The following is a 19,076-nucleotide window of genomic DNA, read 5'->3' on the forward strand; positions in this document are numbered from 1 at the left end:
GCTGGCGCTGTGTCAGACTCCAAGCCGGTCACAAGTGGTGTTCCACAGGGCTCGGTCCTTGGGCCTCTATTGTTTGGCATCTACTTCTCCGAAGTACATGCCTACATGCGAGGACTTTGGCTGTCAAAGTTTGCAGACGACTGCAAACTGGGCCATAGTGGAAAGTGCATCGGACACGGATATCCTTCAGAAGGGACTCACGGAAACAGATAGCTGGTGCCAGAGCCATGGCCTGAAGTTAAACACCAAAAAATGTATAGTCATACCCTTCGGGAAAAACAAGGTAACCCCAAGCTACCATATAGGTGGCAATCCACTAAGCACAGAAGAGGTTATCAGGGACCTGGGGACCCAGGTTGACAGTGGCCTTTCTTTTGACACTCACATTGCTAAAGTGGTTAGAAAGACCTTCTACATTGCCCACCTGATCATGAAGGGATTCACACCCAGATCTAGTGAGGTCATTGTTCCCCTGTACTCTTCACTTATCAGACAAATGATCGAGTACAATGCCCCATTCGGGATGTATCTCACCCGACATCTGCAGCAATTGGAGAGACCCCAAAAGTTCCTCACCAAAAGGATAAAGGGACTCCAAAATCTGTCATATGCTGCCAGATTGAAGAAACTCCAGCTCTATTCAGTCGCATACCGTCTGCTCAGAGGTGACATGTGCCTGACATACAAGGCCATGTCCAACTTAATGGACATGCTCCACCTCAAAAAATCCAAATCCACCAAAACCACTAGAGCAAGCGACTTAAACCTTAGCACGGATATAAATAGGATGTGCTGGAGGGATAGATTTATCACTCAGAGACTCCCTATGCTGTGGAATAAAATCCCGGTCCATGTGAGGCAGAGCACCTCGCTGACTCTGTTCAAGAGAAATCTAGACCTGTGGATGGGAGATCGTAGGTTTACCCCAGGAATCATCTCTGTGTCACTGCTGGACAGAGGCACAACAAACTAATGGGCACAGTATTTTTTCATATAAGGGGTGGCGTAAGCCACAATAATTTGGGCTAGGCTTATAAATGCCTTAGGGCAGATAGCCAAGTATAAACCTATGAACCTATGAACCTACTTGTGAAGATACTTTTCAGAAGTTGACATTCGACCCTGAAATCAGAAATCTGTGTGACCATCTTGGCTGCCCTTACCAGATGACCTTTGACCACTGCATGTTTTTGGTGAAAGGGGCGACTACTGGAAAAATGCAGAAAGGAGTTAGAGTACGTCTTCCTTTCTAAATAAGGTGTCTGTATAACCTTTTTTCTGTCTATCCTTTCTAAGCAGTACATCCAGGTACGATATTACATTATTGTCATATTGATGTGTGAATTTCAAAAACTCGGTTGTACTGTTTAAATATGACACAAGGTCGTGGGCTGCAACATGGTCACCTCTGACTATGATTAAGATATCATCCAAAAATTTACAATAAAAGTGAAAATGTTGTTTGATATCCACATTTGTTTGGATGTAGTCAACTTCCCATTTCGCCATAACCAAGTTGGCGAAACTGCTGCCATAGGGAGACCCCATGGCGACACCTACCTTTTGGAGGTAATATTCTTTTCCGAGCATTAGGTAGTTAGACAAAATGATATCCAATAGTTCACCTATTAACGAGATTCATGCCAATGTATTCATCTATTTAAAATGTTTTAAGACAGGTTTTACTTGCATCTGAAGAAGTCTTTGTATTTAACAAGACGAAAAGTGCTTCATGTTTATCGTGTATTTTTTTTAGTAAAAGTTTATAGAGTGAATCTACTTTCTCCTCTGCCTTTTGTTTGCCATTCTTTGGTTTTTGGACTTTTGAGAAGTTTGTTTTCTTTGACTAAACACTGTCAGATATCAAAACATCTGCTCATTCTCTCAAATCAGTGTAACTAAGGAAAATTGACTTTTTCTACTTAAAAGACAAAGGAATACCTCATGCTAGAGAAAAAAAGTCATTTCTTGTCATGTAAAACTGACTAATAAATCCAATAATGAAATGAAAAAAAAAATGGAAAATACAATGTGAATATGTGTATTTCTAAGTATTTTTAAGCGACATTCACAGTTTCTTTTTGTTGTTGTTGCAAATATACCAACTAATTAAAATGGATGCACTGTTTTGAAGAGCATTTTATATATATATATGCATGCATGTATAGTTAAAATCAAACATTTATTATATTGTGTATAAGATATGTTTTCTCTTACCTTGATTAAATGCCCTTTAGGAGTAGGACAAAGCTGATGTCAATCTTATGAAGCTGATGTTAATTAACCTTTTATGAAACTGTATCAAGAATTATATTTGCAGGTAATTACAAAAACATGTAAAAGAAAAAAAACAATCATTTGTCCTTCATTTTTTTAGTAGCAACAGATTTTCAGCTGCACATGAGATAACAGAATAGGCTGGGGATATGTGTTCTACCAATTCTCTCACATACTCTTTCTCTCTCTCTCTCTCCCTTATCTCTGAGGCAAACGACCACAAACATTTGTGGTACATATAGACACAAATTTGAGCAGTGGAAAGACTTTGCTTAAAAATATATATTCATGAAAGACACCGATACAGAATTAGAAAAAAATGGCATTTTCTTGACAGCAGGGACTTCTATTAAGTTACACAAAACAAGAAAAATGACTAAGTCAGTGAGATATGCTTTTAGCAATATTAAAAATCTGTACTGATTGAAAGTAAAGAACAGACAGAAGGGATTTGGCATGTGGAGAGAGTACCTGAAGAACTATGGACAGAAGTCTGAAATATTATCCAGGAAGTGGCAAAAGAAAATCCAAATAAAAGAAGGTTAAGAAGCCAACACGACTTGTCTGTGAATACTTTAGAAGTGGCTCAGAGAACAGCAGCTATCTAATAACAAAGGAGATAAGGTACAAGAAGCAATACATAATGCAGATTTTCACAGATAACAGCAAGTAGATGAGGAGGAATGTGCAAAGAAGCAATGCAAAGAAATTAAAAAAGACAGTAAAATATGAACAAGAGATCTGTTCAAGAAAATTAGTTCTTTTAAGGGAAACTTCCAGGTAAAAATGGGCATGCAAACTGGGAGCCATTACTGAATCCCCAAATGATGTGGATATTCTACAAAAGGGCCTTACAGAAACAGATGCTTGGTGCCAGAGCCATGGACTCAAGCTTAATGCCAAGAAATGTATAGTTATCCCCTTTTGGAAAAAACATGTACCCATGAATTACCACATAAGTGGCAGTAAACTAAACACCGAAAGTGTGATGAGAGACTTAGGGACACAGGTGGACAGTGGTCTCACCTTCGATAGCCACATCGCCACAACAGTCAGGAAATCCTTCTATGTGGCACACCTCATCACTAAGGGCCTTTCATCCAGAAAAAAGGAGGTCATTGTCCTACTGTACTCATCCCTCATTAGACCCATTATAGAGTACAACGCCCAAGTTTGGTATGTACCCCACAAGACATCTGCAACAGCTGGAAAGGCCGCAGAAATATTTCACTAAAAGAATCACAGGCCTAAAGCAGATGCCCTATGCTGACAGTTTAAAAAAAACTCCAGCTATACTCTGTGGCATAACGTCTACTCAGAGGCGATCAATGCTTAACATACAAGGACATGTCAAACCCTGAGCTGTTAGACATGCTCCACTTAAAGAAATCCCAATCCCTCAGAGCCACATGCTCCAGGGATCTAAACTATGCTGGAGGGATAGGTTCCTGACCCACAGACTCCCCATACTCTGGAACAGACTGCCCATACATGTCAAGCAGGGCACCTCCTTGGCCTGCATCAAAAGGAACCTTGACGATTGGATGGGAGATAGGAAATTCACCCCGGGGATCATGTCAGTCACCCTGCTAGACAGGGGTCCAAGGAAGTAAATATTGTGGGAAGAAATATCCAGGGAATTGTTAGGGCTAGGCTTGTATAGGCCCTAGGACTGATAGCCTAGTACCAACCTATGACAAAAGACAAACGTGGGTGGGACCTGACAGAAACAGAAGAAAAGAAAACTGCACAGAATTCAGTCAGTGGAGTACACTCACTGAAGTCAGCTGCTCCAAAGAAAACATATTGAGTTGACAAGCAGGATACTAATATCACTGACACAGCCAAACAACCGTGAAGTTAAATGGACACTAGAAAGCATTGCTAGCAAGGCTGAAACACCAGCTTAATTCTTTAAAATCCTAAAAAATAATGGCACAAAACTGCCGCATTAAATTTGCCAGCAACTGCAGGAAACAGGACAGTAGCCACCGGATTGGATTGGAAAATATTAGTTTATATTCCAGTGTCAAAAAAGGGCAATGCTACAGATTGCTCTAATTATCAAACAATTGTACCTATAGAAAGTACTGTATTCCCCAAACCTGAAGCTGGAGTGACTGCAATTCAAATTGTGTGCAAGATGGACATGACAGAAGTTCATTGTGAAGGAACCTGTGTGTTGAGAAAGAAAATTATTCAAATTCAGATGACCATGAATTTGGAAAACATACTGAAGTTAAAGAAAACGATTTTAAGTCTCGATGGACTTTGACTTAAGGATTAAGACAACCAACCAACACTGGCATTTTTGAACTCCTGGAGACCAGCATCATTGCCCACTCCACAACCTATTCTAGAACTTGTTGAAAGGAGAGAAAAAGTACAGTCTTCTTTCAGCTGCTCCCATTAGGGGTCACCACAGCAGATCATCTGTATCAATTTCTTCCTGTCCTCTGCATTTTGCTCTGTCACACCAGCCACCTGCATGTCCTCTTTCACCACATCCATAAACCTTATGTTAGGCCTTCCTCTTTTCCTGTTACCTGGCAGCTTCATACTTAGCATCTTTTTCCCAATATACTCTGCATCTCTCCTCAGCACATGTCCAAACCAACGTTGCATAATCTTGCCTCTCTGGCTTTGTCTCCAAACCTTCCAACCTGGGCTGACCCTCTAATATATTTACTCCTAATCCTATCCACCCTTGTCACACCCACTGCAAATCTTAACATCTTTAACTCTGCCACGTCCAACTCTGGCTCCTGTCTTTTTGTCAATGCCACTGTCTCCAATCCATATAACATAGCTGGTCTCACTACCCTCTTGTAGACCTTCTCTTTCACTCTTACTGGTACTCGTCTGTCACAAATCACTCCTGACACTCTTCTCCACCCGCTCCATCCTACCTGTACTCTCTTTTTCACCACTCTTCCACACTCACCATTACTCTGAACTGTTGATCCCAAGTATTTAAACTCATCCACCTTCGCCACCTCTACTCCCTGCATCCTCACCATTCCTCTATCCTCCCTCTCATTCACACACATATTCTGTCTTAGTCCTGCTGACCTTCATTCCTCTTCTCTCCAGCATATCTTCACCTCTCCAGGGTCTCCTCCACCTGTTCCCTACTCTCACTACATATCACAATGTCATCTGCAAACAACATAGTCCACGGGGAATCCTGTCTGATCTCGTCTGTCAACCTGTCCATCACCATTGCAAATAAGAAAGGGCTCAGAGCTCATCCTTGATGTAATCCCACATCCACCTTAAAAGCATCCGTCACTCCCACCGCAGACCTCACTGCTGTCACACTACCCTCGTACATACCCTGTACCACTCTTACTTCTCTGACACTCCCGACTTCCTCATACAATACCACAACTCCTCTCTAGGCACCCTGTCATATGCTTTCTCTAAGTCCACAAAGACACAATGCGACTCCTTATGACCTTCTCTGTACTTCTCCATCAACACTCTTAGTGAGAGAAAAAGTACAGTAAGACTTTTTTTTTATCAAAAGACTTGTAACAGTAGGCGAGTTGTGCCTAAAACCACTGAAAGAACAGTGAACTGTCCAAAACATTATAATCTGCTTAGAAAAGCTTTTTAAGTTTAGTTATTTGGTCCATCAGTTAAAAATGAAGCTTTTGATGATTTAACCAAACCTCTGTACCTGTGGTTTATATTTTTATGGTGCATAACAAAGTAGATTTTGAATTACAGTCCAATCTAACATGCTACAATGGTTACAATAGTTTTTTTTATACATTGCACATGACTAAACAGAGCATTTGCTTTTTGGGATTTTTTTTATAGCGTACTTCCTTAATTACTTTGGTACTTTTGCTTAAATTAACTTCACTATTTCCACACAAATCATTAGTTACTTACAAAACATTACTTAAATTTACTATGGTATTCACTGTGGCTGAATTATCCCCTTCAGTGGGACTCTTTCCTATGTTATAACAATGCATATGCGAGCTATGCCATGGAAGTGGACTGTGACCTGGCCAGGCATGCACTGAAAAAAAAAGGTACTGTCTGTATAATGTGTTGAGTTTTGCACAGGTATTACCTGTTTCTACTATCACATCCACATCAAAATATTGTGCAAATTAATGTGTATTGTCTTTCCACACATGATGTCAGACCATCTTAAGATGATCTTTCCACACTCCCCAAACCCGGTGTCCCACTTTCTCACTCTCACCCTGGTAGTTGACTAACCAGACTGCCCCCCCCTTTGCAGATTCCTGGATCCACCACTGTACATGGATAATGGAATGCTTACAGATGTTTGAGATACAACCTACATTGATCAAGTATATCACAGTGACTATGAAACTGTGCAAACCACTTTGCAGTTAAGCCAAGATAAAGGGAAAATTATTATTCCATGGAGGAAAAAAAAAAATCAAAGGGGATAGTCTACGATTATTCCTAGTCACCACTGCTGTTTTGTCATGCCCTTAACCCATTAAGCTTTTTGCTTAACAGGTAAGGCTACAGTTACAGTTTAATTCTTAGAAATCAACCTTGACTAAAGACATTTTATCAACATTCTGTGGATGATTTATCTGAAAACATAAATGGATAAAACTTTTTCAGATGATAATAGAATGACATCTGGTCTTGATAAATGTGCAAAAGCAATATTTATAAAAGGAAAACCACAGCACCAAGAAATTATCAACATGGGACAGGAATGCAAAGGAACTTGATGAAGGGTCAACAATAAAAAACACGAAGAAATTAGAATAAAATTCATTAAGGAATACTTCAGAAGACTAAAGCTAACATTGAAAACTGATTTGATATCTAGGAATAAAGTGTCAGAAAAAACAATATAAAGAAAAGGACCAGCAGAAAACGAAAGAAAAGTGGAAAGTCCATAAATACAGTGACAAAGACAGATCTTCTGGAAAAAGCTTGGGCTGGCCAAGATTTGACACAGGAATTGTTAATGAAAGGTAAACTGAAACTATAACAGGAAAAGATAATAATGGTGGCTCAAGATACTGGACTATGTATAGATTGGGTTACAAAGTCTACAGAAAGTTAGAGAAACAGACAAATGTATTTTCTGTAGAACAGAACCGGAAACAGCTGTGCAACTCATTAGGGAGTGTTTCATGGCTGAGGGTCTACAGTCTGAAAGACAATAATGCGGCAAGACTGATGCACTAAGGCTTGTGCAGACACTACAACACAGGAGCTGAGAAGCATTGGAAACTAACTTCAAGGCATTATCAAGAATAATGAAGCTTATATCACATGGGATCACTCATTACCAACAGTTCAAAAAATAGATGCAAAAAAAAAGTACAGTTTTGTACCTACCATAAATGTAGATGTTCGAAGATCCACATTGCTGCAGTCCTTACACCTGGGGTAGTCCGCTGTCCTCGGTCGGCCCGAATATCAAAGTATAAGGCTGACGTCGGTCAAGGCGCATTTGACTGACATCAGGACGTCAGGGTACAAATGCGCATGACCGACGTCATATCCTCAGTCTTTTCTTGCCCCAGATGTCAGAAGACCCTAAAAATAAAGGTCAAAACCAAAAGACAGCAAACAACCAACCCACCACCCTTGCACTAACTATATGTACAATATATACAAAATACACAATATGTACAACCCAACCCACACAACCACCTCTAACTACAGAGGGGAAGGAGGGAGGGTAAATTGGACTGCAGCAATGTGGATCTTGAACATCTACATTTATGGTAGGTACAAAACTGTACTATGTTCTTCATCTCACATTGCTGCAGTCCTTACACTTGGGTAGAATCCCAAAGCAGAGGTAAGGGAGGATGGCTAACTACAAGGAAGCAGGAGCTGCCAAGATGCCCTGCAAAACAGCAGTGGCAAAACCAGCCCTGGATTTAGAGTAAAGTGGCAGGTGATAATGCCTAGAGAAAGTATGCACTGAACTCCAAGTAGCTGCCTCCAAAATATCCTTGGTTGCCACCCCTCAAAAAGCTGTTGAAGTGGCAGTAGCCCTAGTGGAATGAGGCCTAATCCCAGCTGGAATCTCCTTGCCATGATGGGAATAACAGAAAGCAATGCAAAACCCAATCCACTTAGAAATAGTTTGTTTTGACACAGGCTTGCCCTGAGAACTCAAAGCAAAAGAAACAAACAACTGCTGAGACTGCCTGAACCCTTTAGTTCTGTCCAAATAATATCGCAACTGCCTGTGTACATCTAAAGTGTGCAAAATCTTTTCCCTTTATTTTGGGGATTTGCATAAAAGTAGGCAAATGAATAGTTTGGTTTAAAGCCACACTAGAAACCACCTTAGGCATAAAGGAAGGATTAGTGCGTAATGATACCCTATCCTTATGAAAAATCAAGAAAGGCTCAACCGCCATAAGGGCCTGCAATTCAGAAACCCTTCTTGCAGAGGTAATTGCCAACAAAAAAGCAGTCTTCCATGACAAATATTTCAACTCAGAAGTAGCTGCAGGCTCAAAAGGTTGTAGAGTGAGTTTCTCCAACACAAAATTGAGATCCCAAGCTGGAGTAGGAGCTCTTCGTGGGGTCTTATATTCTTTGCCCCTCTAAGAAATTGCTTGAACAAAGGATGAGAAAACAATGGTGGGTCACAATCATAGTGAGCGAAATTGCTGCAGCATGAACCTTAATAGAAGAGAAAGACAAACCTTTGTCCAGTAACTCAGTAAGATATTGAAGAGCCACACTCAAATTAGGCTCAGAAACATCAAAATCTTTTGCTGCACTCCAAAATAAAAATCTCTTCCATTTATCTGCGTACACTTTCCTTGTACTAGGCCTTCTAGCTTCCAAAATCACATTCAAAACTTGTTGTGGAAGTTGAGACCCTCTATGGTTCAAAACAGAATATGCCAGGCTGTTAGGTGAAGAGAGTGAAGTTTGACATTGAGCAAATGGCTGTCCTCCTGTGACAACAGGTGTGGAATCAAGGCAAAGGCCATGGAGGCTTCCGTACCAGACTTCTCAGTAATGGGTACCAGTGCTGTCGAGGCCAATCTGGAGCTATTAAAATCATCCTTGGCTTGTCCTGTCTGACCTTTAGAAGTACCTTTGGGAGGAGAGGCAGAGGTGGAAAGGCATACACATGAAGATTGCTCCAATTGAAAGAAAGAGCATCCACTTTCCAAGCTGTGGGATGAAACCTTTTGTGCAAAACTTTGGCAGCTGATGGTTTAGTGGAGAAGCGAACAGATCTATGTCTGGAGTTCCCCATGACACTGTCAATTTCTGAAACACATGAGGATCCAATTTCCACTCGTGGGGATCCATAATTCGTCTGCTCAACACATCTGCTAAGGAGTTCTGTGCTCCTGGCAGAAACCTTGCCTGAAGATTGAGTTGTAAACTGAGAGCAGTCTCCCACAAAATCATTGCTTGCCTGCATAGAGGCTAAGAATGCGTTCCCCCTTGCTTGTTGATGTACCACATGACAGTTGTGTTGTCTGTTAGAATCAACACCTGCCCTGGAAGAAGTAAATCCTTGAAAGCTATTAATGCAAACTAGACTGCTAACATCTCCTTTAGATTGATATGTAGATGTTGTAGTCTGGCAGGCCACTTGTCTTGTATCCACTTTCCATTTAGATGAGCTCCCCAAGCTTTGTCTGAGGCATCTGTCGTTAAAATCTGACTCGCCTCTGGCCGGGTCACAGAGAGTCCCTTGTTTAGGTGACATTCCTGAGCCCACCACAAAAATTCCTTTTGAATGCAAGGTATTATTTGAATGACAGTGTCTAGATCCTGGCAGTGCTGTGTCCATACATTTTGAGATACCATTGTAGCTTCCTCATATGCAGTTTGGCATTGGGAAGCACCAGAATACAAGATGCCATGAACCCTAAGGCTTGAAGGACTGTCCTTGCAGTCAGCCCGGACTGATGAGATAGCTGATGGAAGTAAAGGGATAGACTCTTTTGTTTGTCCGGGGTTAAAAGGCCATCTGGGATGCTGTATTCAGTCTCACACCCAGAAAGCACATGTCTTGAGAGGGTACTAGACTGGACTTTATTTCGCTCACAGAATACCCTAGGCATCTTAGCACTGCTATCACATATTCCAAATGACGAAGAAGCTCTTCCTTCCTTGAGCCAGAATCAGGCAGTCGTCCAAATAAGGATAGATCTGTATTCCTTTCAGCCTGAAGAAAGCTATCACTGGAGCCAGAACTTTTGTGAACACTCTGGGCAGTAGATAAGCCAAAGGGCAATGCAGAGAACTGATAGTGAAAAGTCCCAGCTCGAAACGCAGATACTTCCTGCAACTTAGTCTGATAGGAACATGAAGGTAAGCCTCCTTGAGATCCAAAGTTACCATCCAATGATCTTTGCCCAGCAGAGGCAAAAGCTGTTGTAACGTCAACATTTTGAACTTGGGAATGTCCAGATAAGTGTTGAGGATAGATAGATCCAAAATTGGTCTCCACGTGTTCCCCTTCTTTGGTACTAGGAACAGGCGAGAATAAAATCCTAGGCCCACTTCTGGCATAGGGACCGGCTGTATGGCCCCTAGTTGAAGTAACAGAGAAATTTGCTTGTGAGCCTCTATTCTTTGTTGAGGAGGAACGTCTGGCATGCCTCTGAAAGGAGGCAAGGTATGGAAATAAAACCTGTAACCTTGGTGTATGATATCCAATACCCATTTGTCTTGGGTAATTAAACTCCAATTTTCTTTGAAAAGTGCCAACCTTCCTCCCAAAGGTGCTGCCAGACGAGAAGGCTCTGGCAGCTGAAAAGGTAGGTCATTGGGTCTGTTTACGAAAGGACTGACCCCTGCCCTCACCTGAAGACTGTGCAGGAGAACTCCCTGTTCTAGGCCTGAAAGAGCCCTGAGCTCTGCCCCTACCACGCCTAGATCTACCCCTAGACTGGGAATCATAAGAAGGATACGTCCACCCTTTAGCAGGCCAATTTCTGCTAAACTTTGGAGGCTGAACCTGCAAAAATCTTTAACAGTCTGCATAGACTTAGCTTTGTCTTCCATTTTCTTTAAAACTGCCTCAACAGGAGGACCAAACAACACGTCAGATTGTAAAGGAGCATCTAAAATCCTAGTTTTAACATGTTCAGACAAATTTTGATCCCTTAGCCAGGCGTGCCTGCGAAGAACTGACCCAGTGGCAGCCACCCTAGACGAGGCCTGTACAGCATCAAAACCACATTGCAAAGAATGCTTACCCACCTGTTCAGAAACATGTACTAAATCTTGCAACTCTTTACAATCAATACCTACTGCCAGAGCATCAACCTTAGACTTTAATTGTGAAAGGAGATAGTTTTGGTATTTCAACATGTGAAACTGGCAATTCAAAGCCCTCATAGCAAGAGTGGAAGAAGTATAAACTTTCTTTCCCCATCTATCCAAGGCCCTAGCCTCTTTGTCTGCAGGAACCGGATTCTTAACAACAGAAGCCTTGACACCTTTAGGCCCCTGGCTAACAGTTTCTGGGTCTGCCCTAGGACTCTTAAAAGATACTTATGAGCTTCAGGCACCCTGTAATACCAATGCGGCTTAACAGGAGCAGGAGGCAAAGAATCAGGATTAAGAGAAGCCTCTGTAAAACATCTTCCACTACATCCAAAACAGGAGGTATAGCCAAAGGCCTATGCTGGGGTAAAACAAAAATTCCCTAAGCCTTTTCCTGGAATCAGAGAAGTCCTGACCTTCCCACTTAAAATGCTCCCTCATGGAATGAAGAGTTACTGAAAAGAAAAATCCTCAGGAGGAGAAGCAGAAGGAGTAGAATCATCCACATCAGAATCAGAATAAGGAGAGTACTCCTGCAAGTCTTCAGCCGAAGACTCTGAAACATCTGAAGCCCGCTCAAAACCCCCCAGCTCAGGCTCCACCCTAGGCCTCTTATCAGGAGGGGCATAGAACCCCTAATCAAAGTAATCAAATCTTCTGCCATTTTAAGCATATGCTTCTTGGGCACAGTACCTGAAGAGCTAGGGGTAACACCAACTGAAGCTAAACCTGGCCTGCCCCTGGGAGAAGCCTTAGAAACAGAAGGAGAGGGCCTAGCCACCCTAGGAAGGGAGGGAGTATAGTAACCTGAGAAGCCCCTCAGCTTGACTTGCCTCCTGAGAGGCCACATCTTGCAATACTAAAGTCTCACCCTGGGAACACAAAGAAACCTCCGGTGGAGCCACCGGCTCCACCGATACCTCTAAAGAACCGGCGTCCGGTACAGACGGTTCTTCCAGCCTAGGCTTAACTGCTTTGTCCTTGCGCTTCTTCGAAGAAGCGGGCCGGAGCATCCGACGGCATTTTATAATTGCACCGCTTCCCAAAGACTAACCTTGCACAATCCAACCTCCTCTTTATAGTGCGTTTATTAAATCTAGCACAAGAGCGACAGCCAACAACGTCGTGCTCACGCCCTAAGCAAGGAATACACAAAGTATGATAATCTCTATGCGGTATCTGTTTCCCACAAGAAATGCAATTATTGACTTTTTCTGACATCCGGTAAATCACTGAGGCAAGAAAAAACTAAAATATTCCCCAACGGGGTACTTAGCCAACTTTGAACTCGGTCTGAAACTTCAAAATCGAAAAATCTCAGAACGCCAACCGGCACTTGCAATGCTGCTTCTGCATCGGACCATGCGGCAAAAAAGACTGAGGATATGATGTCGGTCATGCGCATTTGTACCCTGACGTCCTGATGTCAGTCAAATGCGCCTTGACCGACGTCAGCCTTATACTTTGATATTCGGGCCGACCGAGGACAGCGGACTACCCCAGGTGTAAGGACTGCAGCAATGTGAGATGAAGAACATCATACATCATAGCTCAAGAAAAAATAAAAACACAAAGGTACATAGATCACTGAAATTGCTACACTCAGTGATTATAGTGTCTTATATATGGAGAGAGACAAAGTACCAGGATTTGCAAGCAAAGATATCAGTAATGTGGAAGAAAGAAGCCCAAACAATCCCAATAGTAGGAGGAGCAACAGGCCTAAAAAATTACAACTGTATAAATACAATTGTTAAATATGCTACAAATACTATAGCCCTGTATGAATTGCAGAAGGCGGCAATTCTGAGTATACTGCAGGTGCTGGGAAGACCACACTTGGCTAACAGAGACTGAAACAATATTGATTTCACAAACTTTAATTATGCCCTGACTTAGTAATGGGGTCCATCCCTGTCAAGGTATGTAAAAAATTGTAAGCATTTGGAGAAATTAAAGTGATTGGTACATAAATGATATATACACACACACACATGTAAAACAAAACAAACCTTTATCAAATGGGTTGTCGGAACACTTCTTGCTGTTGTCATTCTTGTTTTCACAGCGTTTCAGGTATGACTGCAGAGCTGACCTGAGAAACAAAACAAAAGGGACAATGAGGGCAAATCTGTTGAACATATTTATAAATGTTTTACAATAGTTTGCTGAAATTCCAGAACCTGTGTTTTAGTCACTTAGGGCTGCCAGCATCTAAATTGCTTTTATTAGCTTTTCGAGTCATAATGATGTAAGATGCAATGACTGCTGTTTTTAGTTCCTTAGGCTGACTTTTTTTTTTTAAACATACAAAAAAAGCACTCAATACCAGACTTCTTTCTACTTTGAAAAAGAAAAGCAAACTGACCAGTCAAAATATTTCCTGAGAATGCATCTCTCAGTTGCTCCCCTGCATCTCAGAGTGTAAAGTGGATCAGGTTCCTTCCGGTAGAATTCAACTCCCCAACAGTGAACTCAGCAATTGTGGTTTTACTTATGAAAGTACTGCCAAGTCAGTCAGTTTCTAGTTGTGCACTGGCAGCAACTATCTTTGCTTCTGGAATTTCTTCTGTCTTCAGTGTTTGCATCATGGTTGTGGGTGAACATGTGAAACTCTGATGAGGTGAACCTCAGTAAGCCATTGGTGAAGCTATGAGTCATTGATGGAATTCTTTGATTCTGCTATAAACCCTGATAAATCATTCCTTACCCGGATCAGTAATTTTATCTGGCTTTATTTTTGTAAACTATTTTCTTTCCATTCACAAATTTCTGGAATTAACTCAGAGCCAAATCAGGTTTCCCACTTCCCTTTACAGTCTCTGACTTGCTGAATATCTTGCTCTCTAATAACACAGGTAATAAATATTAGTCTAGATATTTTTGTGGCATTTATTGTTATAGTTCAAAGGCACACCATTTTGCTAGCAGAAGACTAAGGAAACTGGGTTCTCAGTTGCTAATTATAGTTACATGACCTTGAATGCAAAGGTCCATAATCCCATAGTGGTCTACCACTACGGTGCCTGCTTTGTTCTTTCATAGCATTCTAGCACTGGTTGGTTACAATAAGAAGCTGCCAGTCCTATAATGACATGTCACATGCTGGTGTATAAATATTCCCTGATGAATTAGCTTTAGCCTCACCTACACTGTAGAATGCAGAATAAAGAGGGTGCTAATGATCCCTGATCAGTATCAGCAAGAAACTACGTTCCCTCATAAAATCATCCATAGAATGCAGAATAAAGAGGGTGCTAACGATCCCTGATCAGTATCAGCAAGAAACTACGTTCCCTCATAAAATCATCCAAGGCTAGCTTCGAAAGAAAAATTGGCATGGACTCCAAAGATAACCACAAGGCATTCTTTAGCTATGTCAAGAATCTAAGTGGCAATTCTCAGACCTGCTCGGAGTTAGTGCAGAATGGCACAAACTACAATGAACCAACCGATATAGCAAACATCCTGGAAGACAGGTTCAGTGCAAACTTCACACCCCTCTCACCCCCGAAATGGTCCATAACTATACCAGAAGAATGTAGTGCCCCTGAAATCACAGACACTCAGGTTAAAACAGCCCTCTCCAAAGCCAAAAACACTGCATCAATGGGACCGGACGGTGTCCCAAGCTGCATACTACACCAGTTCAAAGATGATCTAACCCTTCACCTAAACACACTGTTTAAACTCAGCCTCTTCACAGGCTACGTGCCCACAGAGTGGTGCACGGCAACAGTTTTTCCGCTCCACAAAGGTGGAGCCACAACGGACCCCGGGATCTATCGCCTTATAAGCCTGACTAGCTTGGTCTGCAAAGCTATGGAGCGTAACACTATGGATCTCATTAACAGGGACATTGGGAACCTCCGAACACTGGACATTACCCAGTTCAACTTTGTTAAGGGCAAATCATGCCACCTAAACCTGGTGGACTTCTTTGATAGAGACAGTTACCAAGGCTATAGAATAGCGAAATGGGGTCCACACAGCCTACCTAGACCTCGCAAAGGCCTTCGACACCATTCCCCACTCAGGTACTATAAACAAACTCACCAGCCTGAACATAAACCCCTGCGTCATGAGATGGGTTGCCAACTGGCTCATGGACAGATCCCCACATCGTAAGAGTTGCACGAGCTAGGTCTGACTCTAAACCGGTTACAAGTGGTATTTCCCAGGGTTCAGTCCTAGGACCCCTCCTGTTCGGCATATACTTCTCAGAGGTACAGGCAAGCACTGGAGGACTATGGCTGACCAAGTTCACAGACGACTGCAAACTAGGGGCTATAACTGACTCTCTGGCTGACAGACATCCTCCAAAAGGGTCTCACTGAGACATATACCTGGTGTCAAAACCATGGCCTCAAGCTAAATGCCAAAAAGTGCATAGTCATCCCCTTTGGAAAAAACAAAGTACCCACAAATTACCACATAGGTGGTAGCCCCCAAAATACAAAAGACGTAATAAGGGATCTGGGGACCCAAGTAGATAGTAACCTCTCCTTTGATAATCACGTTGCCAAAGTGGTTAGAAAATCCTTCTATGTGGCCCACCTAATCACAAAAGGGTTTGCATCCAGATCAAGAGAGGTCATTGGGCCCCTCTACGAATCAGTCATCAGACCCATCATAGAGTACAATGCCCCATTTAGGATGTACCTTACAAGACACCTGCAACAACTGGAAAGACCACAGAAGTACCTCACCAAGAGGATCACTGGCCTCAAGCAGATGCACTATGCAGCTTGACTGAACAAACTCCAGCTGTACTCGGTTGCATACCGCCTACTCAGAGGTGATCTCTGCCTGACATACAAGGCTATGTCCAACCCAGAATTGATGGACATGCTCCACCTAAAGAAAACCATATCCCCTCGAGCCACACGCTCCAGGGATCTAAACCTCACCACAACAATAAATAGGATGTGCTGGAGGGATAGATTCCTGTCCCAGAGACTTCCCATGCTCTGGAACAAGATTCCAATCTACATTAGGCAGAGCTCCTTGCTAACCCTCTTCAAGAGAAACCTTGACGAATGGATGGGAAACAGAAAGTTTACCCCAGGGATCACTTCAATGGCTCTCCTGGATAGAGGCAGAGGGAACTAATCTAAGGGGGCGGCGAAAGCTAACATTCCAGATAGGCTTATAAATGCCTTCGGGCAGATAGCCTAGTACCTACCTATGAACTATATACAAATAAAACAGATAGTGATTCTTTAGACAGTACAAGTGACAGGGCCTTTGTTGTTGCTACTTATTAAGTTCTTACTGCAAGACACACAGGGAGAGTTCCTCTTTTCTCAAGATTTCTTTCTTGAACTTTCTTTTTATACATGTCCATACATGAAAAATACAGGCAGACAAACACCTAGTGAGCTGTCAATGTGCAAAAGCTCAGGATCATTGCTAAATCAGGGCTGAGGGTGTAGGCTAGAATTATACAGATCTGGTAGTTTAAACTGGACGGGAACCCTAACTATCGTTTCCTTCTGCTGTCTGTTAACTCATATGTTCTACAGCTACTTATAAGAATTCAGTCGCACAATAACAAAGCAAAGAGCCGAGGAGTGGGTGTAGTTCGTATTTTGCTTATTTCACTAGCTTAGCTGCTGATTGACTTAAAAGAATTCACTCTGCTGCCTTAGACAAGAGGCATGAGCAAGTAAAAATATTAACCAAGCTTCTGCTCCCTGATATAGTTGTCTGATGAATATGGAGGAGGTAATGCCACTCTATCACCACAAATATTCAGCGAGTTTCCAGTGTCCTTGCAGTCCTCCACGTACGGAGCCTGTAATGTTTAGGTTCATTAATAATGCAAGGAGACCAGTGAACATCTCATTGTTTCCCCGGTAGGTATTACTCATAGTCCTTACAATCTTCTGGAAACCTGGTCTTTAGAAATGGGTAGAGAATATCAAGGTAATACGTGATCACTGTCCACTGCATCTTTTTCTTTCAAGCTTCAGGAGATAATGCATCCAGCAAAGCTGCAAGTGGTTGTGGAAAAAATGTTACAGACTGGCTACTGTACTGTAGATCTTTTGTGATGGTCAAATACTGGTCTTGCTCCTCTGCACTGACTTTAACAGGGGTGCTTCGATCTAGACCAAGGTGTAAGTAATTTCATTGCTTGATTCCAGTTTTGATACTGGCGCCAATTTTGATAAAGGGGAGTATGAGAACACCTATGACTTACCCTTCATTAAATATTCTGATACTTGGCCTTGACCTCCGCAGCAAAACACCTTTACCTCTGCATTTCAGCTCATTATAAAAAGGTCAGGGATAGGTTATTTTGATAATCTTAGTTAAAGGTACAAAACAGCATTGAAAAAGTAACAAAATCTTCCATCATTTCATGTTTCTAAATGACAGGTTTATTAGAGCAGGATCACAGTCCCATACCAACATCCTTCCCACATATCAGGAGGAGAATTAAGGAGATAATACAGTGGAACTCCTAAGCATGCATTTAAGGCAAGAAACCCACATATCTGAATACTCTTGTGAGAAAATATTTTTGTGCACACGACTAGTCACAATCAAATCAGTTGCATCTTTTATGGCTGAATGGAAAAAACTAGTTAAAAAAATGCAGACAGTCAAACAATGGTTCTCAAGAAAAGGAAAGGAAATAATTTTACAAACAGAATAAGACAATGGATTTTCATGACAAACTCAAGGTATAAAGGGCATACCAACAACTGCAAAATAGAAGTTTAAATGCATTTGAATTGGACTGCAAGATTAGAATTTAAGAGTTAATGTATCATCAGTCTGGAGACAGAGCCACTTTTTACGGACTCTGGTATACTGCCCTGGTAAAAGTATGCATTACTGGTTTGTGAAGATACATGGGGGGGGGGGCATTTAAATAAAAAAGTCCAATACTGACAGAGCCATCTAAACTTTTTTCCTTACTTTCTAATAATACAAGATATGAAACTCAAAAGGGCTCAGTTATCCTCAAAAGAGGAAAGAAGAGTAAAAAATGGACTCAGTTTAAAATTGTTTTTGTAGGTCTAAATATGACCAACTTGGTCACCATATTAAGGGAAGACTTCTGAAGCAGGTGCAACCCCATGTGACAGATCCCGAACAAGTTTAAAATTCATCACTAAGCAGAAGAAAATTAAGCAAAAGCAACTGAATGTAAAACAAATGCCCTATAGCACAGCTGTGACAAAGTAGACTGTACTCGTCCTGTGAAAATCCAAGTTACACTGCTTAGAAGAGGTCTGTAAAGAAGACAGATATCCTCCACAGAAACACTTGTACTGCATGTGCATGAGGTAATCCCAGTCCAGCAATAGGCAGGCTTTAGCAATACTGGAAAGAGGTACACTACTGATATGTTACAACACACACAACCACAATGAGGTAGAACCAGCTGCCAATTCACATCCAAGACAAATAGCAAAAATATGCCCTTATTCTGAGTTGCGAGAAGAAAGGCCATATAGATTTAATGAAACACAAAGATCATTTCATGAAGAAAATTAGGATTCATC

The 19,076-nt window shown here is 41.8% G+C and overlaps 1 protein-coding gene across 1 annotated transcript in view; it reads right to left on the reverse strand.

Moving 5' to 3' along the window:
• Positions 1-19,076, reverse strand: part of TTF2 (transcription termination factor 2) — a 618,261-nt gene that overhangs the window by 254,986 nt on the left and 344,199 nt on the right. Inside the window, exon 5 of the mRNA XM_044071547.1 lies at positions 13,569-13,651. Within this exon, the coding sequence (XP_043927482.1) occupies positions 13,569-13,651 (83 nt within the window). The remainder of the gene's footprint in view (positions 1-13,568; positions 13,652-19,076) is intronic.

This window comes from Protopterus annectens, chromosome 5.part0, assembly GCF_019279795.1.
Source record: "Protopterus annectens isolate FY-2018-M chromosome 5.part0, PAN1.0, whole genome shotgun sequence".
Taxonomy (NCBI): Eukaryota; Metazoa; Chordata; order Ceratodontiformes; family Protopteridae; genus Protopterus; species Protopterus annectens.